General features: G+C 36.1%; 2 protein-coding genes across 2 annotated transcripts; one reads left to right on the top strand and one right to left on the bottom strand.

Annotated features, from left to right (window-relative positions):
- The first annotated feature begins 119 nt into the window (after positions 1–119).
- LOC116175997 (sphingomyelin phosphodiesterase 4) lies at positions 120–7,135 on the top strand. Its single transcript, XM_031494415.1, has 10 exons — positions 120–203; positions 256–555; positions 604–706; positions 751–970; positions 1,018–1,213; positions 1,259–1,536; positions 4,291–4,483; positions 5,337–5,891; positions 5,936–6,130; positions 6,631–7,135. The coding sequence occupies exons 1-10, from the start codon at positions 174–176 to the stop codon at positions 7,012–7,014; spliced, it is 2,454 nt and encodes an 817-aa protein (XP_031350275.1). The 5' UTR covers positions 120–173; the 3' UTR covers positions 7,015–7,135.
- LOC116176001 lies at positions 7,026–15,469 on the bottom strand. The gene is made up of 2 exons (XM_031494420.1): positions 14,646–15,469; positions 7,026–7,194 (listed from the first exon to the last, which is right to left on the bottom strand). The coding sequence occupies exons 1-2, from the start codon at positions 15,420–15,422 to the stop codon at positions 7,105–7,107; spliced, it is 867 nt and encodes a 288-aa protein (XP_031350280.1). The 5' UTR covers positions 15,423–15,469; the 3' UTR covers positions 7,026–7,104.
- Positions 15,470–17,490: the final 2,021 nt, after the last annotated feature.

Genomic DNA, 17,490 nt, shown 5'->3' on the forward strand with positions numbered 1-17,490 from the left:
TAAGTCTGAACTATTTTATGATCGATATTCTACATTCAGATTCAATCAATTTCAAAATACCCGTCCAAATAGTTGGTAGTAGTTCAAATGAATCAGAATAGTGCTACTGCACCGTGCCTCAAATTCTTCTTCAAATCTAAACATAACCTCGCCTAGTTTATCTCGTAAAGAAAATGTTTTATCCACAACAGGAGAGTTTTATGGTAACCTGTTCACGTTTCGATAAAAAGCGGTAATAATACACCACTGTTTTAGGCAAATTTCGGCGAAGCGTTGCTGAAGAACATCGACGAACGCTGCGGCGAGCTTGCGGTCTTCATTGACCGTGCGAACTTAAAGGACTTGCACTCCATTTATCCCATGCTAATTGATAGTATATTCGGTCCACTCAGTAAGGAATGTTGGAACTTACGAGGCATTACTGAAAGCAATTCGTTGAGGACCTACAATGCCGTCAGACAGTTTTTAAGTCCACTCGGTCCCATTTTCAAACTCATTTACACTCTACTGAAAGATCCCTTGGTGAAATTCAATTTCAATTTAAATTATTTACCGGTAAGTCTACTGACACAAAGTGCTACATAATTCTGTATGCGTTTCTAGATGAAAGTGCGTGAAAACACAAACCCTTCAACAACACATCCGTTCTATATGGACATGATTAATGTAGATTTACAAACCAACCAGACCGTCTCATTGATGCTAAGTAAGTGTTGTAAAAATCGAATTATCCTAACGGTACGTTTGCAGATCCGTTTGATTACTATTTCTTTCATTTTGCCTACCATTTAATTAATCCAATTCATTTTGGTCAAAGTTCGGATACCGTCCATTGGGAGACCGTTTACTTTACATTGTATTGCGACTACTTGCGACACTACCTACCAAACGATCCCAGTACGAAAATTTTACCGAATTTAAACTTTTACCATGGAAAAAATCCGTATTACACTTTGCCATCGTTGAATAAGTATAGCTTAGGTTCTGTCACAGTTATTCTAGCAATTGTGCTTGTAGACCTGCGAAGGTATCGAAATTATTGCGAGCAGATCTTTTCAATGTGAACACTGTGGAGTCTGTACAGCATCATCCCAGAAACGAAGTGTGGCGAAGTGAGACTGTTATGACTGTTTTTATTGACATGTGGTTTGGCAGCGATCGTCTTTTAAATTCCAGTTACAATTTTGATAGTAACTTTAGCACTGCATTTAAGGTAAAGATAAATAGCTCTCAGTTGTACTTTTAAAGTTATTTTTAGGACATGTTTCAACGGAATGAGATGCCATCGACTGAGTATATACGAATTGTACGCGTTTTAGTGAAGCACCTGCACGCCTTTGCGAATAGCGCAAGAGCTGACGATACACACTTGGGTGACCTAAAACGAATTGTTATTCCATGTTTACAGGGAAAGATTTATGTGCTGTTGCGGCATCTCATTTATAGCTGGCCATTGGATGGATCGTTTCGTCTTGTACTCGAACTCTGGTTTAGCTTCATTCAGCCTTGGCGTTATTTACCTGATTATCTGAAGCTGTAAGTTTTTAATATGCCTCACACAACCTTTGCCCTCCCCTTTCCCCACTGCTTGGAATCACCTCATGAGTCATATCAGAATTACAAGCTATTTAGGAGGTCCTGATATCACTATTTAGGTCTATAGTGCATATCTCGGCTTTTGTGAGCTAAGGTAAAAACACCAAAAATGGCCCATGCGCAACAAAAGTACACCATTCAAAATCTTATTCGGAAATCGAGCATTTCTGCCATTGGTTGTAAGTGTAATAAAAGCAGTAAGTATCTGAAAAAGGTATAGCATGATGTGAAACAGAAAGCATTGATAAAATGTCATTGCACTAAATGTTTGTGTTAAGCAGGTAAGTTAATTATTATTTTGAAACCGTAACCCATTATACAGTATGTTCGAGATGAGGTGGTCACCTAAATATCTCTTTTATTTGACGAAATATGACAGTTTATCAAATTTAATTTTGTATGTGCCAGTTATGATCTATCCGATCCCATATTGAAATTTTCGGTATCACTCGGAATTGGAGACAACTTTTGTTTTTCCAATGCAATGCGTATGTTTTTTCAAGATGTTTGAAAAGAGCAATCAATTTGCTGTACGTCAACATTAAATAACCATATGGTTCAGATACAAAAAAGGGAGAAATTCGTTATTCAATATTTAGAAAACTAATGAAATGTAGCATGGCGTGTGCTGTCAAGATGCTCTGTATCTGCTGTGTTACACAGAAAAGACCTAAATCAACAAAGTTCAGTTTTGAAGATATTTTTACGCGATACGATCCCGCCGCAACAGATACTGCGCATCCTGACAGCACACGGCATGCTAGATATCATAAGTTTTCTAAATATATAAATCAAGAATATACAAAATATCATATTGTAAAGGTTCTAATCAAGTGCACATTGGACAAACGAAAAAATCATTGAAAATTCGTTTTAAAGAGCATATGGCTCACTTAAAAAAATATCCGTTGGGACATATTTAGCGTTGCCGCACATATAATGGACTACATTTCGTTGGGTATCCATTTTTCCTTCTATAACTCGAAATGGGGTGCAATGATAATCCACGTTTAAGAATTTAAAACCTTCCCCATAAAATTCAATTTATTCAAAAAATTTGATGTTGAAAAATAAGGCTAAGGCGACATGTTTCGGCTAACAAGCCATCATCAGGTCCTAAAAGTTCGGCTTTAACAAATTTGATAAGAATCAAATGGCGACAAAACTTACAATCTTAAAACTACCGTTAACGGTACAAAGTCCATGATATAAACAAGTGAAAACGGAAGATGAACCCTGACGGGGAACACTCCAACCGCGCAAGCTAAAAGCCGTCGTCCTGAAGGGAAGACTAACCGAAATCAAGTTTTATTATTAAAGCCGAACTTTTAGGGCCTCAACATCAAATTTTTAGAATAAATTGAATTTCATGGGGAAGGTTTTAAGTTCTTAAAAGTGGATTATGGACTACATTTGTTGAAAAACCCCCATATACAGTCGACTCTTTATAATTCGAAGTTGACGGGGAAAGCAAAACACTTTGAATTATCGAGAGTTTTGAATTACTAAAAGTTTGAATTACCAAGAGTCGACTGTACCTAAACTTTGTTGACATCTGCACTTTTTTGCACCCCCCGCAACGTCTTCCCTTCTATTTTTTATCGTTCCCCAGAAGAAACTAAGGAAGAAACATATATTTCGGAACTTTTGGGGACGTAGCTCCCAATTTTTTTTAGTTACATATTTATAACGCCCCTGATTGTTTGGTTGTCCCTTGTAAATCGACTTAAATCGATATATTTTTGTTATTTGCGACATTTTATTTATTTATTTCTCACTCACTAGTAGTCGGGGGACACTTCGTAACCCGGAAGCCCAATCTTCAAATGACTATAACTTTTATTTGAAAAGTGATTTTAAAAAACTGATTGACAATTTTGTTTTTTAATTTATCAAGTATGAACACAACGAATTTCGTGGAATTCTCTCCATTTTCGTTGTCCAACCAAGAATGACAGTGGAATTTTTCTTTCAAATTTTCAAAAACTAATTTCATTTTGTGATTTTCATGTTGAAAAACCCCCAGATACCAAATTTCGTTGAAATCGGAATTTTTTTCGCGCCCTCGTTTAGGGGGTGCGCCCTTTCGTGGCAAGAATGTTGAAAAACATTTTCGCAAAATCAGAAAGGGCATACCCGAAAACCTATTCAAAGACGTGCCACCAGTTTTCCTAACTCTTATAGTTGGCGAGAAAAAAATTAAAGAATAAATGCAAATTTCACCACTTTTGTGGGGGTGGCTCCCAAACGAAACAGTTTGGACCCTCGGTTTATTTGGAAAAAGTGCTTATTTTGATGCCCTCTACCACCCAAATTTTACATACTTATATGTAACACCCTGTATAATATAAAAACAACGCAAACTACAAACACCCAAAATTCAGATTAAATTATGCAATCACTGATCAAGTGATCAGTGAACAAAAGTGACTCAACATATTGGTGCACAAATGGCGGCACTTCCGTCTACATTTACTCTCATGCATTTCATTTGATATGCTCCTTTCTTGTAAACATGATTGTTTCCATGGAAACGACGGGATGAGAGCCTAGACTACCTATTTTTGAAGTCTAAATTAAATTCAGAATTTTTAGAATTTTATAATGATTTATGGCTTTTGTTATAAAACAAAGTTTTGTATTATAGGCGACGATAAACAGAAACTACCCCACACCACAAATATCTTTTTGCAGAAATCAAGTGGATGCTAATATTGATAATGAAGACCTCAATACATCAACAAGTGGCGTTACAAGAGATCACATGACATTCTTGGCCGAAAACCTTTTAGCTTACACGGTTCTACTGCAACAGTTACTCCCACGATTCAACAAAGTTGATTTGGCCAGTCCAAAAATTGCGTTGATATTATATAGAACATGTAAGGTAAGCGAATAAAACTTATTTATACATGATGCAACAAAGAATTAAAAAATGAATGAGTGATAGAGAGAACAAGCAGAAAACATCTGAACCTTTCAACCACTTAATTTTTTATTTACTTATGTGCAACATATTATACAGGGTGGTGACTGGCGTAACGCACCATAGGGATTTCAATGTAAAATTCATAACATGCGATTATTGGCTCCCCAAATTATTTTAGAGCAAAAATGTATTAAGGTTTTTTGTAGAAAAAAAATTTTTACGTCAATCAATCGTATTGGTTTTCAATTTTTTGCATAAGAAAGACGGAAAATTGGAAAAATAAAACCCCATCTTTTTCAATAATCTGTGATGCCATGGAATTTTATAATACAAAAAAAAATACGCCAATATCCGTCACGCCATGGAATGTCTGCTATAAAACAAATCAAATTCTATCAAAAAGTATTACATTTAGAACAGCGAATTTAACATAAAGACCAAATTACTAAAAACGGTTTCCTAATATAACAATTTACAATAAATGTTCGAATAAGTCACCATTAACTGCAAGACAGTAACCAAGTCGATCATAAAATCCATTTCGAACTGCTGCTAATTGGTAACTGGATATCTTTTTTTATTTGATGCGGGTTTTATTTTTCCAATTTTCCGTCTTTATTATGTAAAAAATTGAAAACTAATACGGTTTATTGACGTAAAAAATTTTTTCCTACAAAAAACGTTAATACATTTTTGCTCTAAAATAATTTGGGGAACCAATAATGCCATGTTATGAATTTTACATTGAAATCCGTATGATGCGTGACGCAAGTCACCACCCTGTATAGTCTTATCATAAAATTTTCTTTAGGTTTTCGGACAGCCTCATTTGATATCCTACCTGCGCGATATCGAAGAAGCAATCCAGCAAGTAACCGTCACCTCACCTATACATCCCTATCATTCACCTACCTCTCACGGTCTACCTCCATTATCACCCACATCCAAATGGTCGACCAATAACAGTCAGTACTCAGACACGCAAATTCACTGGAAGGATACAGTCAATTCTTCCCAGACGCCCTACGGAGGTTTTGGGGGTAAATGGGGAAATATCGTCAGACAACGAATACTGGAGTATGAGGGCTCTCACTTCTGTTACAAGCCGATGTTTATTCCACCAGTTGCGAGTGAAGTACTCGAGTTAATATCCCATATACAAAACGCCCAACGCGTAGCGTTGAATAATGTGCAAATGCATGTACGTGAAAAGGAGCAACGTGGGTTTTTCCTGTCTTTGATATCGAAATTGAACATAAATGAATATTTACACAACGACTACAACGAGGAGGATCGCAAGAAAGTGCCCATCTACCTTGACTACTCATTAAAGTTGCTAGTCGAGATGTTTCAAATAACCGAATATGTAAGTAAATCTGGTAATTGCAACTGACGGAATGTGAATTTTAGGTAACTCCACAAACGTCATTCGACACGGTGCCGTTAAAGTCGGGCGAAGGTCCCCTGAGTAATCCACGCCAGCTGATGGCGCGTATTAAGAAAATTAAATATGAGGGAGACCCGGACTTGCGACCGATTCAGTCACATGAAGTAAAAGCATTAGTTAGAATGCTTTATCGGTTGTCAGTGAAGGTTAATTCTAAGGTGAGTCGTTTCGCTTCAGCCATACATTTCGCACATTACTAAGTTGTATTTGGATTACCCATTTTAAGATGTGTGACCTATCATTAGGTTGTACTGCTCCCAAAGTAAACACAGTGTTTCGGATCAGTATAAATCTATATTTGTGCTTATATTCAAATGTCAGAATTTTCGAAAGAAATTTCCCTACGTGAAGTTTTTGTCCATCTGTCCGCCCATCTGTCTGTCTGTTCCTCATCTATCTATAAGAACGAAAAGAGATTCCCCGCATCCTCTGTATTGTAATGGTTGAAAGAAAATATTTATTTTATTTTATTTTTTTATTTATAAGTGGGCGGGGTTTCAGTAGAGACTATACACTACCAACCTAACCTGTTGCTCAAAATTAAATTAAAAATCGATTGCTTGAAACACAACATACATTTTTGTATCGAAAGAGTCTGGTAAATTTGTCTCAATAGAAACATTATTCAAAAATGTATTAATGAAATATTGTTTTACAGTACGGATCGGAAATGCGAGACTGGTACAACACCAACACGTGGCTGGGATTCTTTCTGCGACAAATTCTATGCCCGCCTCTACGAATCTACACATTTGACAAATCTTCACCGGGTGCGCCGAAACGTGTATCCGAAGACTTACCGCCGAGGATTAGTTTAAGATTCCTTGCCAATTTTTGGGTGATATTCTATTCGATATTGATCATTCTTTTGACAAAGTTTTTCGGGTTTAGCCTCCTGGCACTATTTTTCATTATCTTCGTGCTATGGTGCACATACTCTTTGATAAAGTCAGTTTACGAACCTTACCCAAATGACAGAAATATCGATGCGTCGATGTCTAGTAGCATGTCACGAGAGTTTTATAATAATGATTCGTTTTGATTATTAATTTATTTATATGATTGCTTATCAAACTATTGACATTTGTATGTTTTTTACAGTTTATTGTACTTTTGTAAGAAGAATAAAAAATTAGTCTTGTTGGGCTTCTTCTGTTATGTTACCTAGGTGTATCTTTTTCGGAGACATGTAAGTTACTCCTTTCCCTTCTTCATAATCGCCCTATATTAGTATAAAGAAATGTGAGTGAAATACATTTTCCCCACCGAGGTGGGAATCTTTACTTGCATGTTTGGAAGAAGCTTTTTGAACAATGTGTTTAACGGTTTGGCAGAAGAAAAGGTTAATGTAAAGGGTGGAAGGAAAGCTTTTATCACCCCTAAATTTAAAGTACAGATCGTTTAATTGAGCTCGATATCGTATCAGAATACAGTAACTGTTTAAGACGAAAATTGAAAACCAATTGCAGAAAGCAGTCAGATCATGTCAAGGTGGAGACCACGCTTTGGGGAACCCCTCAACGGAAATGGTTAACAAAAGTTTGACGAAGAAAGAAACATTGCAGTATGAGAAAATGACGAAGAAAGAGTTAGAGACTAGAGACAGAGAATAAGTAGCAAAGACCTAGAAAGAATAAAAGAGGGCAGGGCATGGCAAACTAGAAATGTTCAGACCTGGGAAAAATAAGGAAAGGGGTGCTCAAAAAAGTGATTTATTTATAGTTCGAAACCACGAGACCAGAAGATTCGAAATGAGGAATATAAATCCTCCGAAACGGATTTTACAATAATTATTATGTAACAACTACAGAGTGATTACCGTCTAAAGTATATAAGTACCTTACCTACTGTTTGAAAAGTATAGAAAAAATTGTGTAGAGATCAAAAGCACGTGGGAAACGTTCGAAGCCATACTACCCGATTATATACAGATGTATCCCCGGATGGACTGAACAAGAGCGAAAAAATTTTTAATTTTAACTTTACGCAAAAATGTCATTCCTTGTAAAAATTTTTGCTTGCCTCAAAGCCACCTATTCTGAAATAAAAATCTAGATATTCCTTTTAGCAGCTGAGAAAATTACAAAAAACGCAAAATCTACAGCGGAAATTTTTCTAAGTTGCATGTTTTTGATTAAATCAGACTATCATTGTATCTTCCATGGCAAAACCTAATAAGCAAATCAAGTTAAAAAAGACACCTTAGAGCTTAAGAAAAAGTAGAATGGCATTTTTGCGTAGAGTTAAAATTAAAAATTTTTTCCCTTTTGTTGAGTCCATCCGGGGACACACTGTATGTAGGTATGCAAGTTCTATAAAACAACAAATTGCATAAAGTCTCACGGAGCAAGGAAAGGCAATTGACATGGTTCTCAAAAATAGATATGATCGAAAAGCTTATAATAGAAGAATAAAAGCTATCTAATAATTATCTAAAAATCTCGTGTCAAGGCGGTGTTGTGGTCGCACTCCAAAAGTACTCTCATATGACTTTACTTAGAGATTTGGAAACGCCTCATGATTTGAACAATTTTTTGCGCATGGACAATGAGACATTTGAAACTTTATTAAAATTCCTCCGATATGGTTCGACCGATTTTTATGAATTTTTTTGATTTGGTAGGTATGAGAATAGGTCGTAAAGTATTCCATATCACAAGGTGATTATACAGGGTGGTGACTTGCGTAACGCATCATAGGGATTTCAATGTAAAATTCATAACATGCGATTATTGACTCCCCAAATTATTTTAGAGCAACAATGTATTAAGGTTTTTTGTAGGAAAAAATTGTTTACGTCAATTAACCGTAGTTTTCAATTTTTTGCATAATAAAGACGGAAAATTGGAAAAATAAACCCCCATCTTTTTCAATAATCTGTGATGCCATGGAATTTTATAATACAAAAATTACGTCAATATCCGTCATGCCATGGAATGTCTGCTATAAAACAAATCAAATTCTATCAAAAACTATTATATTTAGAACAGCGAATTCAACGACCAAATTAATAAAAACGGTTTCTAATATAACAATTTACAATAAATGTTCGAATAAGTCACCATTAACTGCAAGACAGTAACCAAGTCGATCATAAAATCCATTTCGAACTGCTGCTAATTGACAGGATATCTTTTTGTTTTAGAAAATTCCATGGCATCGCAGATTATTGAAAAAGATGCGGATCGGGTTTTATTTTTCCAATTTTCCGTCTTTATATATAAAAAAAATTGAAAACTAATACGGTTGATTGACGTAAAAATTTTTCTTCTACAAAAAACCTTCATCCATTTTTGCTCTAAAATAATTTGGGGAGCCAATAATCGCATGTTATGAATTTTACATTGAAATCCCTATGACGCGCTACGCAAGTCACCACCCTGTATAGTTCGCCGGATCTACGAGGTGAGGCGACGCAGCTTCAAAAAACCGAGTCTATGTTCCGTCCAAGAAAACGAGATTTCCCAAAAGCGATACGAAGTTCGCGGGGTCCAATCTACTATCCCTGTATATTTCTACATGTAGAAATACGTAGGTACATGTAGAATTTTAACGTCTAAAACCGGCTGTCCCTAGTCGACGTTATGGTCCATCAAAAGATCATGTCGGCGTTGTAGTCCGGGGAATAGAGACCGAAAATGGACCATTTTCTGATGCAAAACGAGCAAGGTAGTTCCAATTTTTTTGCATGTCATGGCGGAATATCTGGGTGGCTAAGAATCCAATTTTTCGACCTCCCATCCCTTGTACTTTCCCCGTACCACCCCTAAAACCAAAAAAAAAGACAATTTTTTTAATTTCAAACGTATATTAGAAAGCGCTACAATATCACAGTGATTCAAATATCACCACTAGCAAGGGTTGAAAATTAAACTATTATGCATCCTCTTTGGTAAAGGTACAGGGTGCGGGTTCAAGATATTTTCTCATAGAACGTAATGATAATTATAAAGTATAAAATTTTGTTAAAACATTGTACATTAGACATTTCAGAATTAAAAAAAAAAACTTTGAATCTCTACGGGCCAATTGCATCGTCAAAATTAAGTACCTATCCCTTAAAGTTAAGCATAACTTAAATAACATAGCAATGATTGTCTTAATAATCGTTTCCATAGATTTTAAGTTCGACTTAACTTTAAGCAAGGCTTAATTTTGTTAGTGCAACTATAACTAAAAAACTAGAAATTTCACAAAAAAAGTAGTGTAGGTATATCAGTTGTGTAGAATTTTATGGTCTACAATTTCTGATAAAAATATTTTTTTCTAAAATATTATATTAAAAAGGTATGATTGAAAAACTACGAAACCAACCAAATTTCAGGAGTTTTGGAGATGGTACGGGGGAAGCACAAGGGGTGAGGGGTCGAAAAATTTGATTCTTATGACTGTCTACGATAGTCAAATGTACCTAGTCCCTAGATTACTAAAGTAACGCGATTCATTAGGCCAGTGTATTAGACAAAAGCAAACTACTAATTGAGCCAAAGAGTGGAGGGTACCGATGTAACCATTGATTCATTAGAGAAGCGCATCTAAGCACTTTTGCAAGAAAACAGAAACCGAAAAAAGAAATTACTCAGACGCGATGACAATTTTTCGAAAACTTTTAATGAAGATCAATTAAAATATTTAGAATACGGTAGGTACACACAAGGGTTTTATGTGGAGCGGTGAAACGATTGAAAAAGCGATGCGACTCTAGGCTATTAAACGATACGCTCACAAAACTTGCCCCATCCAAAAGTATCCGCACAATCCAAGATTACAAAATACATATACCTACTTTATACACGTACTTTCCAACTGTTGTTCAATTTCAAATTTCGCGGTTCCCAAATAGTGTTGCCGCGAGACGAGACGAGACGAGACTTTCGAAAGTCTCGTCTCGTCTCGTTACCTCGAGACGAGACCAAGTCTGAGTCTCGTCTCGTCCTGGTTCAGTCTCGTCTCGTCTCGTCTCGTCTCGTCTAGTCTCGTTTGGTCTCGCCTGGTCTCGAGACACTATCCAAATATAGTGTATGTAGGTAGAGCAATGAGCATATAGTAATACTAGAGAATATAGTAGGTACGAGAGCCGGACGCATTAATCAAATGGAACTACTTCTTATTTTGCAAGAACCCTAAAACATCTATGTTTGCCTTTAACAGACGCATCTGCGATGGCCTCCGTGTCCGTGGGCAAAATTTCAAAAAGATATCTCGATAAATAAGACAGTTGATATTGCGCAACCTGGGCACATGTTAACAATATGCGATATGTTTGCTTTTACTAAAAGCATGTTTGGTTAAAATTTCAAAGAAATATCTCCAGAAATAAGAAACTTGGCATTGCGCAGTCTGCACATGCGCACATTAGATTTTTACTATATGCCATATGCTTGCATTTATTATTATAAGTATCTGTAGTTAAAATTCCAACAAAAAATATATATTAATAAATAAGAAAGTTGACATTGTGCAGTATCGTCACGATTTTCCTTGCCCCAAGTGCCAGACCTATACTACACACTCGAATGCAAAAAGAACAAACTTAATATCTTGAAAACTGGAGTAGTTAAGGCCTCGGACAGACGGACAGAGAAACTGGCTGCAATAGTTCGTTGGAAAATGCGCTAAAAATATATAATACACTGATCAACCCTAGGATTAACTCTTACCTTCTACAGAAGAAGAAATAATTAATGTTCGAAACTCTTTAGCGCATTTTTTTAAAATTAAAAAAAATGTGCATATGTTTGCGTTTTGTCCGTCCGTCCGTACCCACTTCTGCCGTTTCGAACTACTTCTAAAGGAATGGTCCTAGAGTCCTAACATTTTTTGCAGTAGGTAGCCTATACCTTGAAGGTGTGCCATCAAACCATCAAATTACGCTGTCTTAAAGGCCCCCCCCCCCACGAATTATTTCCTGAGATGCTGTTTTTGAAAGTAAAACGTGCATAACTTTTACATACGACAACCAATTGGTCTCAGATTTTGCGTACGCATACCTTTAGGGGTAACACATATTCTACCCATCATGATATTCTAATGAAAGGTCTCATCGAAATAAATTGGTTTGTACAAACTATAACTTTCCCGTGCGACTCTTTTTCGAGATTAGTGAGCGACGGGGCTTGGGGGGGGGGGGTTAACAATTAATTTTATCTCTCAGTTTCGCCCTCATGGTATTCTAATGAAGGTCTCAACGAAAGGAATTAATTTCTACTAACCATAGCCCTCCTCCTCGACCTCTTATCGTGATCGGGTATATTCCCTTATACCTCAAGAAAGGATTGTCGGAAGAGGGTACTCACAAAGGGCGATTGAGAGGTCTGTAAGAAATATATCCATTGATGATGTCAAAACAAAAGCTATTTCGGTTAAAAAATGCGTTTTATCTGCACAAGAGTTGTGCACAATTCATACTTGTTTCGTATGTGTGGTAAAAAACCAAAGGCAAAAAATAAATAAAAGTAAATGGATTGATTTATACAACCAATTTTCGTTCCGGGATCGCCAGAGTGAAAGTGCTATATTTGTTCGAACCATAAAACCAACTACGAGTAAAAATACGAATAAAATTCGGTTCGTAACCAGGTATTTTTATTTTGGGCATTCCTTGAAACTGAAATCGTCACGCAAGTACCGTCAATTTTACAGTTGAAAAAGCTACAAACTATAAGTGATTTAATTAACCCTGTTTGTTTTGGAACTTACACTCAAGAAGGAGTTATATTGGGCAATTAGCAAAAAGAAAAACTGATTAAACACATTCTCGACGCATAAATAAAACCTAACCGGCTGTGGACCACTTATTTAAATGTGCAAAATTTTTGCTTAGTAAACATTTCTGCTTTTGTGGTACTAAAAGAACTTTCAGAACCATTTAAAAACCCGTTAACAACAAACTGTTGTATTTGCTTTCTTAAAGATATCAATCTGTTGGCAAATTGAAGCCGTTGGTATTACATGATTTTATCATATGTGAACTTATTGTTGATCTGATATAAAAAATTAGTTCTTCATTTAAGGTTGATTCCAATTTGACTAGCTATAAGGTGAATTTTGTATATAAACTTTTGCCCTATACTGTACTGTTATTGTGTTTGATATTGAATTACTGGTAGTTCAAAAGATCGTGGTCACAAAATAGATAAATATTTTAAGTTCAAAATCCAAGGGAAAATCAAGGAAGGAAAGTGAAAATTGCGTTATTGGTTTTTTCGTTAATATATTCAAAGCTTTATGGTAATTTTGCGTTTAATTTGGTTAACAAGCAACAAGAGAGAAAAGGAGAAATGGTGATTAAACCCATGTTCATAGTAGACCAGTTAATTATTTTGCTAAAAAGAGTCGAATTCATATTAGTCATTTCGAAATTTGATTTCAAAGAAGAGATGACTACCCTCTTTATATGCAAAAATCTATTGCTCATACGTGCATGCCATTTTTTACCACCCGCACGTTAGTATTTGAGAGGTATTTTGAAAAAATGCGTTTGAAAAATAGAAGTCTGAAAGAACATTACCCTTGTAACTCAATTCAAACTTATTCATTAGAAAAAGAAAAACTGATTAAACACATTCTCCAACGATCGCATAAATAAAACCTTGAAAGGAAAATTGACACAAAAACAGGGATTTGAAAAGACCTTTTATGCATTTTGGAAGTGTACTTCCTCAAGTGTCAGACGAATTTAAAATGAAAGGAAACGTAAAAAATTAAATTTGCACCCTGTTCTTACAATTTCACTCGACCTCCACCCTAAAAAGGGTTACTCATTAAAATACTTCTTCCAAACTAGCAAGTTTCGAATCCCACCGTAAGTGCAGTGACAGACTGGTAGTTCAAAAGATCGTGGTCACAAAATAGATAAATATTTTAAGTTCAAAATCCAAGGGAAAATCAAGGAAGGAAAGTGAAAATTGCGTTATTGGTTTTTTCGTTAATATATTCAAAGCTTTATGGTAATTTTGCGTTTAATTTGGTTAGCAAGCAACAAGAGAGAAAAGGAGAAATGTTGATTAAACCCATGTTCATAGTAGACCAGTTAATTATTTTGCTAAAAAGAGTCGAATTCATATTAGTCATATCGAAATTTGATTTCAAAGAAGGGATGACTAACCTCTTTATATGCAAAAATCTATTGCTCATACGTGCATGCCATTTTTTACCACCCGCACGTTAGTATTTGAGAGGTATTGTATTGGGGTAAAAAATGCGCCACCATTTTTTTTCGTTTGAAAAATGGTTGCCTTAGAAGGTCCAAAATGAAAGATCCCTATTACTCTCGTAACTCTCGCAAACTCCATTCTATCTCCACGAAATATAGTAAGTATTTTAGTATTCTTTAAACATACATAATGCTGAACCAAACATGTTCGTACTTCTTTTAGGACTCCTCAAGAGTTCTAATCTAACATAAAGATCTAATTGAAAGAACTGGAAGGAAAATTGATCAATCAGCAGGGAATTTGAAAAGACCTTTTGCTGCGCGCTTTAGAGACCTGTACATCCTCAAGTGTCAACGAAATTAAAATGAAAGGAACCGTAAAAACTTAAATTTGCACTCTGTTCTTACAATTTCACTCGACCTCCACCCTAAAAAGGGTTACCTACTCATTAAAATACTTCTTCCAAACTAACAAGTTTCAAATCCCACCGTAAGTGTAACAGAGGATAGCTACTCACAGCAGTAGGTTTGTTATAATCATGCTCGTCCGCTTCCGAACTCTCGTCATCTTCGTCCGATGCACTGGAAGCTCTTTGCAGAAAAAGCTTCACTTTTCTCATGCTCTTAAGTGACGATAAGCTAGACGTTCTCGTCGGCTTATTCGTAAACCCAGTAAACATATCCTCCGGTACAGTCGGCAGATTGACTACGTTATTCAAATCGATGAGGGACTCCCTCGACAAATTCTCCGGATACTTCTCGTCGACATCCGATTTGACGCTTCGAGCACTGTTTGACAACGGCAACAAGCAATTGTCCGATGATGATTTTTGTTTCTCCTCCAGGCACTTGAGTCTTTCGGCGACTGTACTTCCCGTTCCGCAAGGCGAAGTCGGAGAATTTACATTGTCGATCTCGTCGATTTCTCCCAATTCTTTCTCGATGATGTTTAATAACTTTTCGTAGTCTGACTTGACCGTTAGGTACGTTTGATCGTGGCACGGAGTGGATTCGAGCCCCGACTGTAGTACCTTTTGGGCGAGGGATAGAAACGTCTTCGAAGAGGACTGCAAGACGCTCATTATTTTCGCTGCACGCAGCGTCATGCTTCTCAAACAGGAGACGTACTTTTGGCCGGACATGGTCTGTTCCTTAAGGTCCATACCCATTTCGGTTAATAACAGCGCGTTTTGTAGGATTTGCTCTCCTTGTAGTTTTGCACTTAGTTGAGGCATTCCAGATCGGGGAGAATTACTTTGGAGCGATTTCAAATTTAAATTGCACTCGGAATTCATTATCTATTTTACGTTTTACTCCTGGCGTTGAGTAACTAACTGTCAAAGCTAAATATTTCACTTGTTTTAATAAGCTCTGGTTTTAATTTTGGATTTTTAAAACGACTAATATCAAATGCTGATAAAAATGCATGTTTTTTTTGGAAAAATAAATAAGTTAGATCTTCTAAAGATTGGCAGTTTTGTTTTTTTGCTCATGACTCAAAAACATATATGAGCAGGACTATTAGCACGTCATATTATATGGGCTGTTTCACAGAAGAACGTTTCATACAACTTCTTCAAGACAAAGTGTTTTTAATTAAGTTTTTTCTTTCAAGATGGGCAATTATTTGTCCCGCAAGATCTCTGTGATCTTTAAAATAATGATTTTGTGTTTGGGCCTTGTTTGGGCACATTTGAAATTTATTCTGGGTACAAAAATAGAATGAAGAAGTTACTTTATGAATAGAGTAAAATATAACTTCGAAGTTGTATAACGTTTATTATAATTTTCCTATGGCACTACTTTATGAAATCATACTTTCTGTTTGTCTGTCGGTCTGTCAGGAAATAGTTCAGAAATGGAGAAGACTTTTAATATATGGTTGAATATATTGAATAAAAAAATAAATGAAAATTCCTTTTTTTGTTATTCTACATTTGTGGAGTGACAGTTAATCAAATAAAATGTAATTATGAGGATTCGGTAGCGCAATAAAAAGGGAAGGTAATATGCTCCCGAGTGATTACTTTGCGCTAATATATTAGCAAACTTAAATGGGGATAGGTTAACAAACTGAAACTCTATTCTGGTAATAAATAATGCAATTAATCATGGTCATGGTTAACATATCTGGCTGTGCAGTACTGCACGAGTTTACTAATACCTTTCCCTAGTCTATTTAAAACTGTTAGAGGATCGGATCAAGTGATTAACGAGCCATGGGTAATACGTTTAATATACGTTACATAACTAGGATAGACTACGACTGATGACGCACGCTACACGCACTCATACTCAGTTCGATAAGTGTCACACGCAAGCGCGCACACAAAGATTACTCTTACAAAAACACAAATAAAAATAGGAAACTTAATTTACTACTTGAAATTTTTTACCGTAATAATTTAAGGTTTTCAGTGTTAACAAAATACAAAAGTTTTTAGTCCGTTATTTTTTTGTCGTCGAGATTTGGGTGCAGTGGAAAATTCCGCTAGGGTAAAGTAAGCGTTTTTTGGTATTGGTAGCTTCTTTCTTTATGAGAAATGAAAAAACCCCAATCCAAATACGAAATTCGTACATAGGACCTCCAGAAAGTAAGTTCTATTTCAATATACCACCATTGCAGCGCTGCGATCGCAGTTCCGTACATGCGGAACAACAATTCTAATCCTTACGAAGCTATTGACGCCATTTTGAGTTAGCTATTTGTTGTTTTCGTAACTGTGCTTGTTTATAATGGTGAAAGTAATTGAAAATTTCGCCGATTGTGAGATTAGATTCTAGTTATTCGGTTTTTATAATGAGAGACATATGTAATCAGTGGAAATTCTACATCCGGAGGTCGGAGGAATTTTTCATCTGTGGCAGACATGGGAATTTCCTTAGACCAGTTTCGAGCATTCTGCCGGCTACTCCGAATTAGATTTTCCTGCAGTTTTCCTAATTTGTAAGGTAAATACCGGAGTAGTATAGAACAACTTAAGACCTTCTGAAAAGGCACCTCTAAAAAGCATTATGCGGGTCACTCTGTAATTGGGCGCAAGCCTGTTGAGGGCCCAGAACAAGAGAGGGATAATAAATTAATAAATGAATGTGTATGGACAGAATATACCTAATTAGTTGTTCTGTGGTTAGAAGATCGGTAAAACGAATCGACAATGGGCATGTAAACGTGTCCGATTAGGCAAGGAGTGGGTTGGTTAATGACGAACTTCTTCATAAAGTGAATGAAAAAAGTTAGAGAAAACCGTTTACGATTTCTCCGCTTTCTAGGAAACTTCCCCAAGATTCACGATCCCTTCTTCGTGAAATTGTTCACGACAAACTGGGATATCGAAAGCTTGAGGCTGAGTACCAAATACT

The sequence above is a fragment of the Photinus pyralis genome, unplaced genomic scaffold, assembly GCF_008802855.1.
Source record: "Photinus pyralis isolate 1611_PpyrPB1 unplaced genomic scaffold, Ppyr1.3 Ppyr1.4_LG7, whole genome shotgun sequence".
NCBI lineage: Eukaryota > Metazoa > Arthropoda > Insecta > Coleoptera > Lampyridae > Photinus > Photinus pyralis.

Coding starts and splice junctions, on each gene's coding strand:
- LOC116176001 (XM_031494420.1), bottom strand. CDS start 15,422: ATGAATTCCGAGTGCAATTTAAATTTGAAATCGCTCCAAAGTAATTCT. Junction 7,195..14,645: donor ATTATAACAAACCTACTGCT/GTGAGTAGCTAT, acceptor ATACTAATATAG/GGCGATTATGAAGAAGGGAA.
- LOC116175997 (XM_031494415.1), top strand. CDS start 174: ATGTTTTATCCACAACAGGAGAGTTTTATG. Junction 556..603: donor TCAATTTAAATTATTTACCG/GTAAGTCTACTG, acceptor ATGCGTTTCTAG/ATGAAAGTGCGTGAAAACAC. Junction 1,537..4,290: donor TTACCTGATTATCTGAAGCT/GTAAGTTTTTAA, acceptor ATCTTTTTGCAG/AAATCAAGTGGATGCTAATA.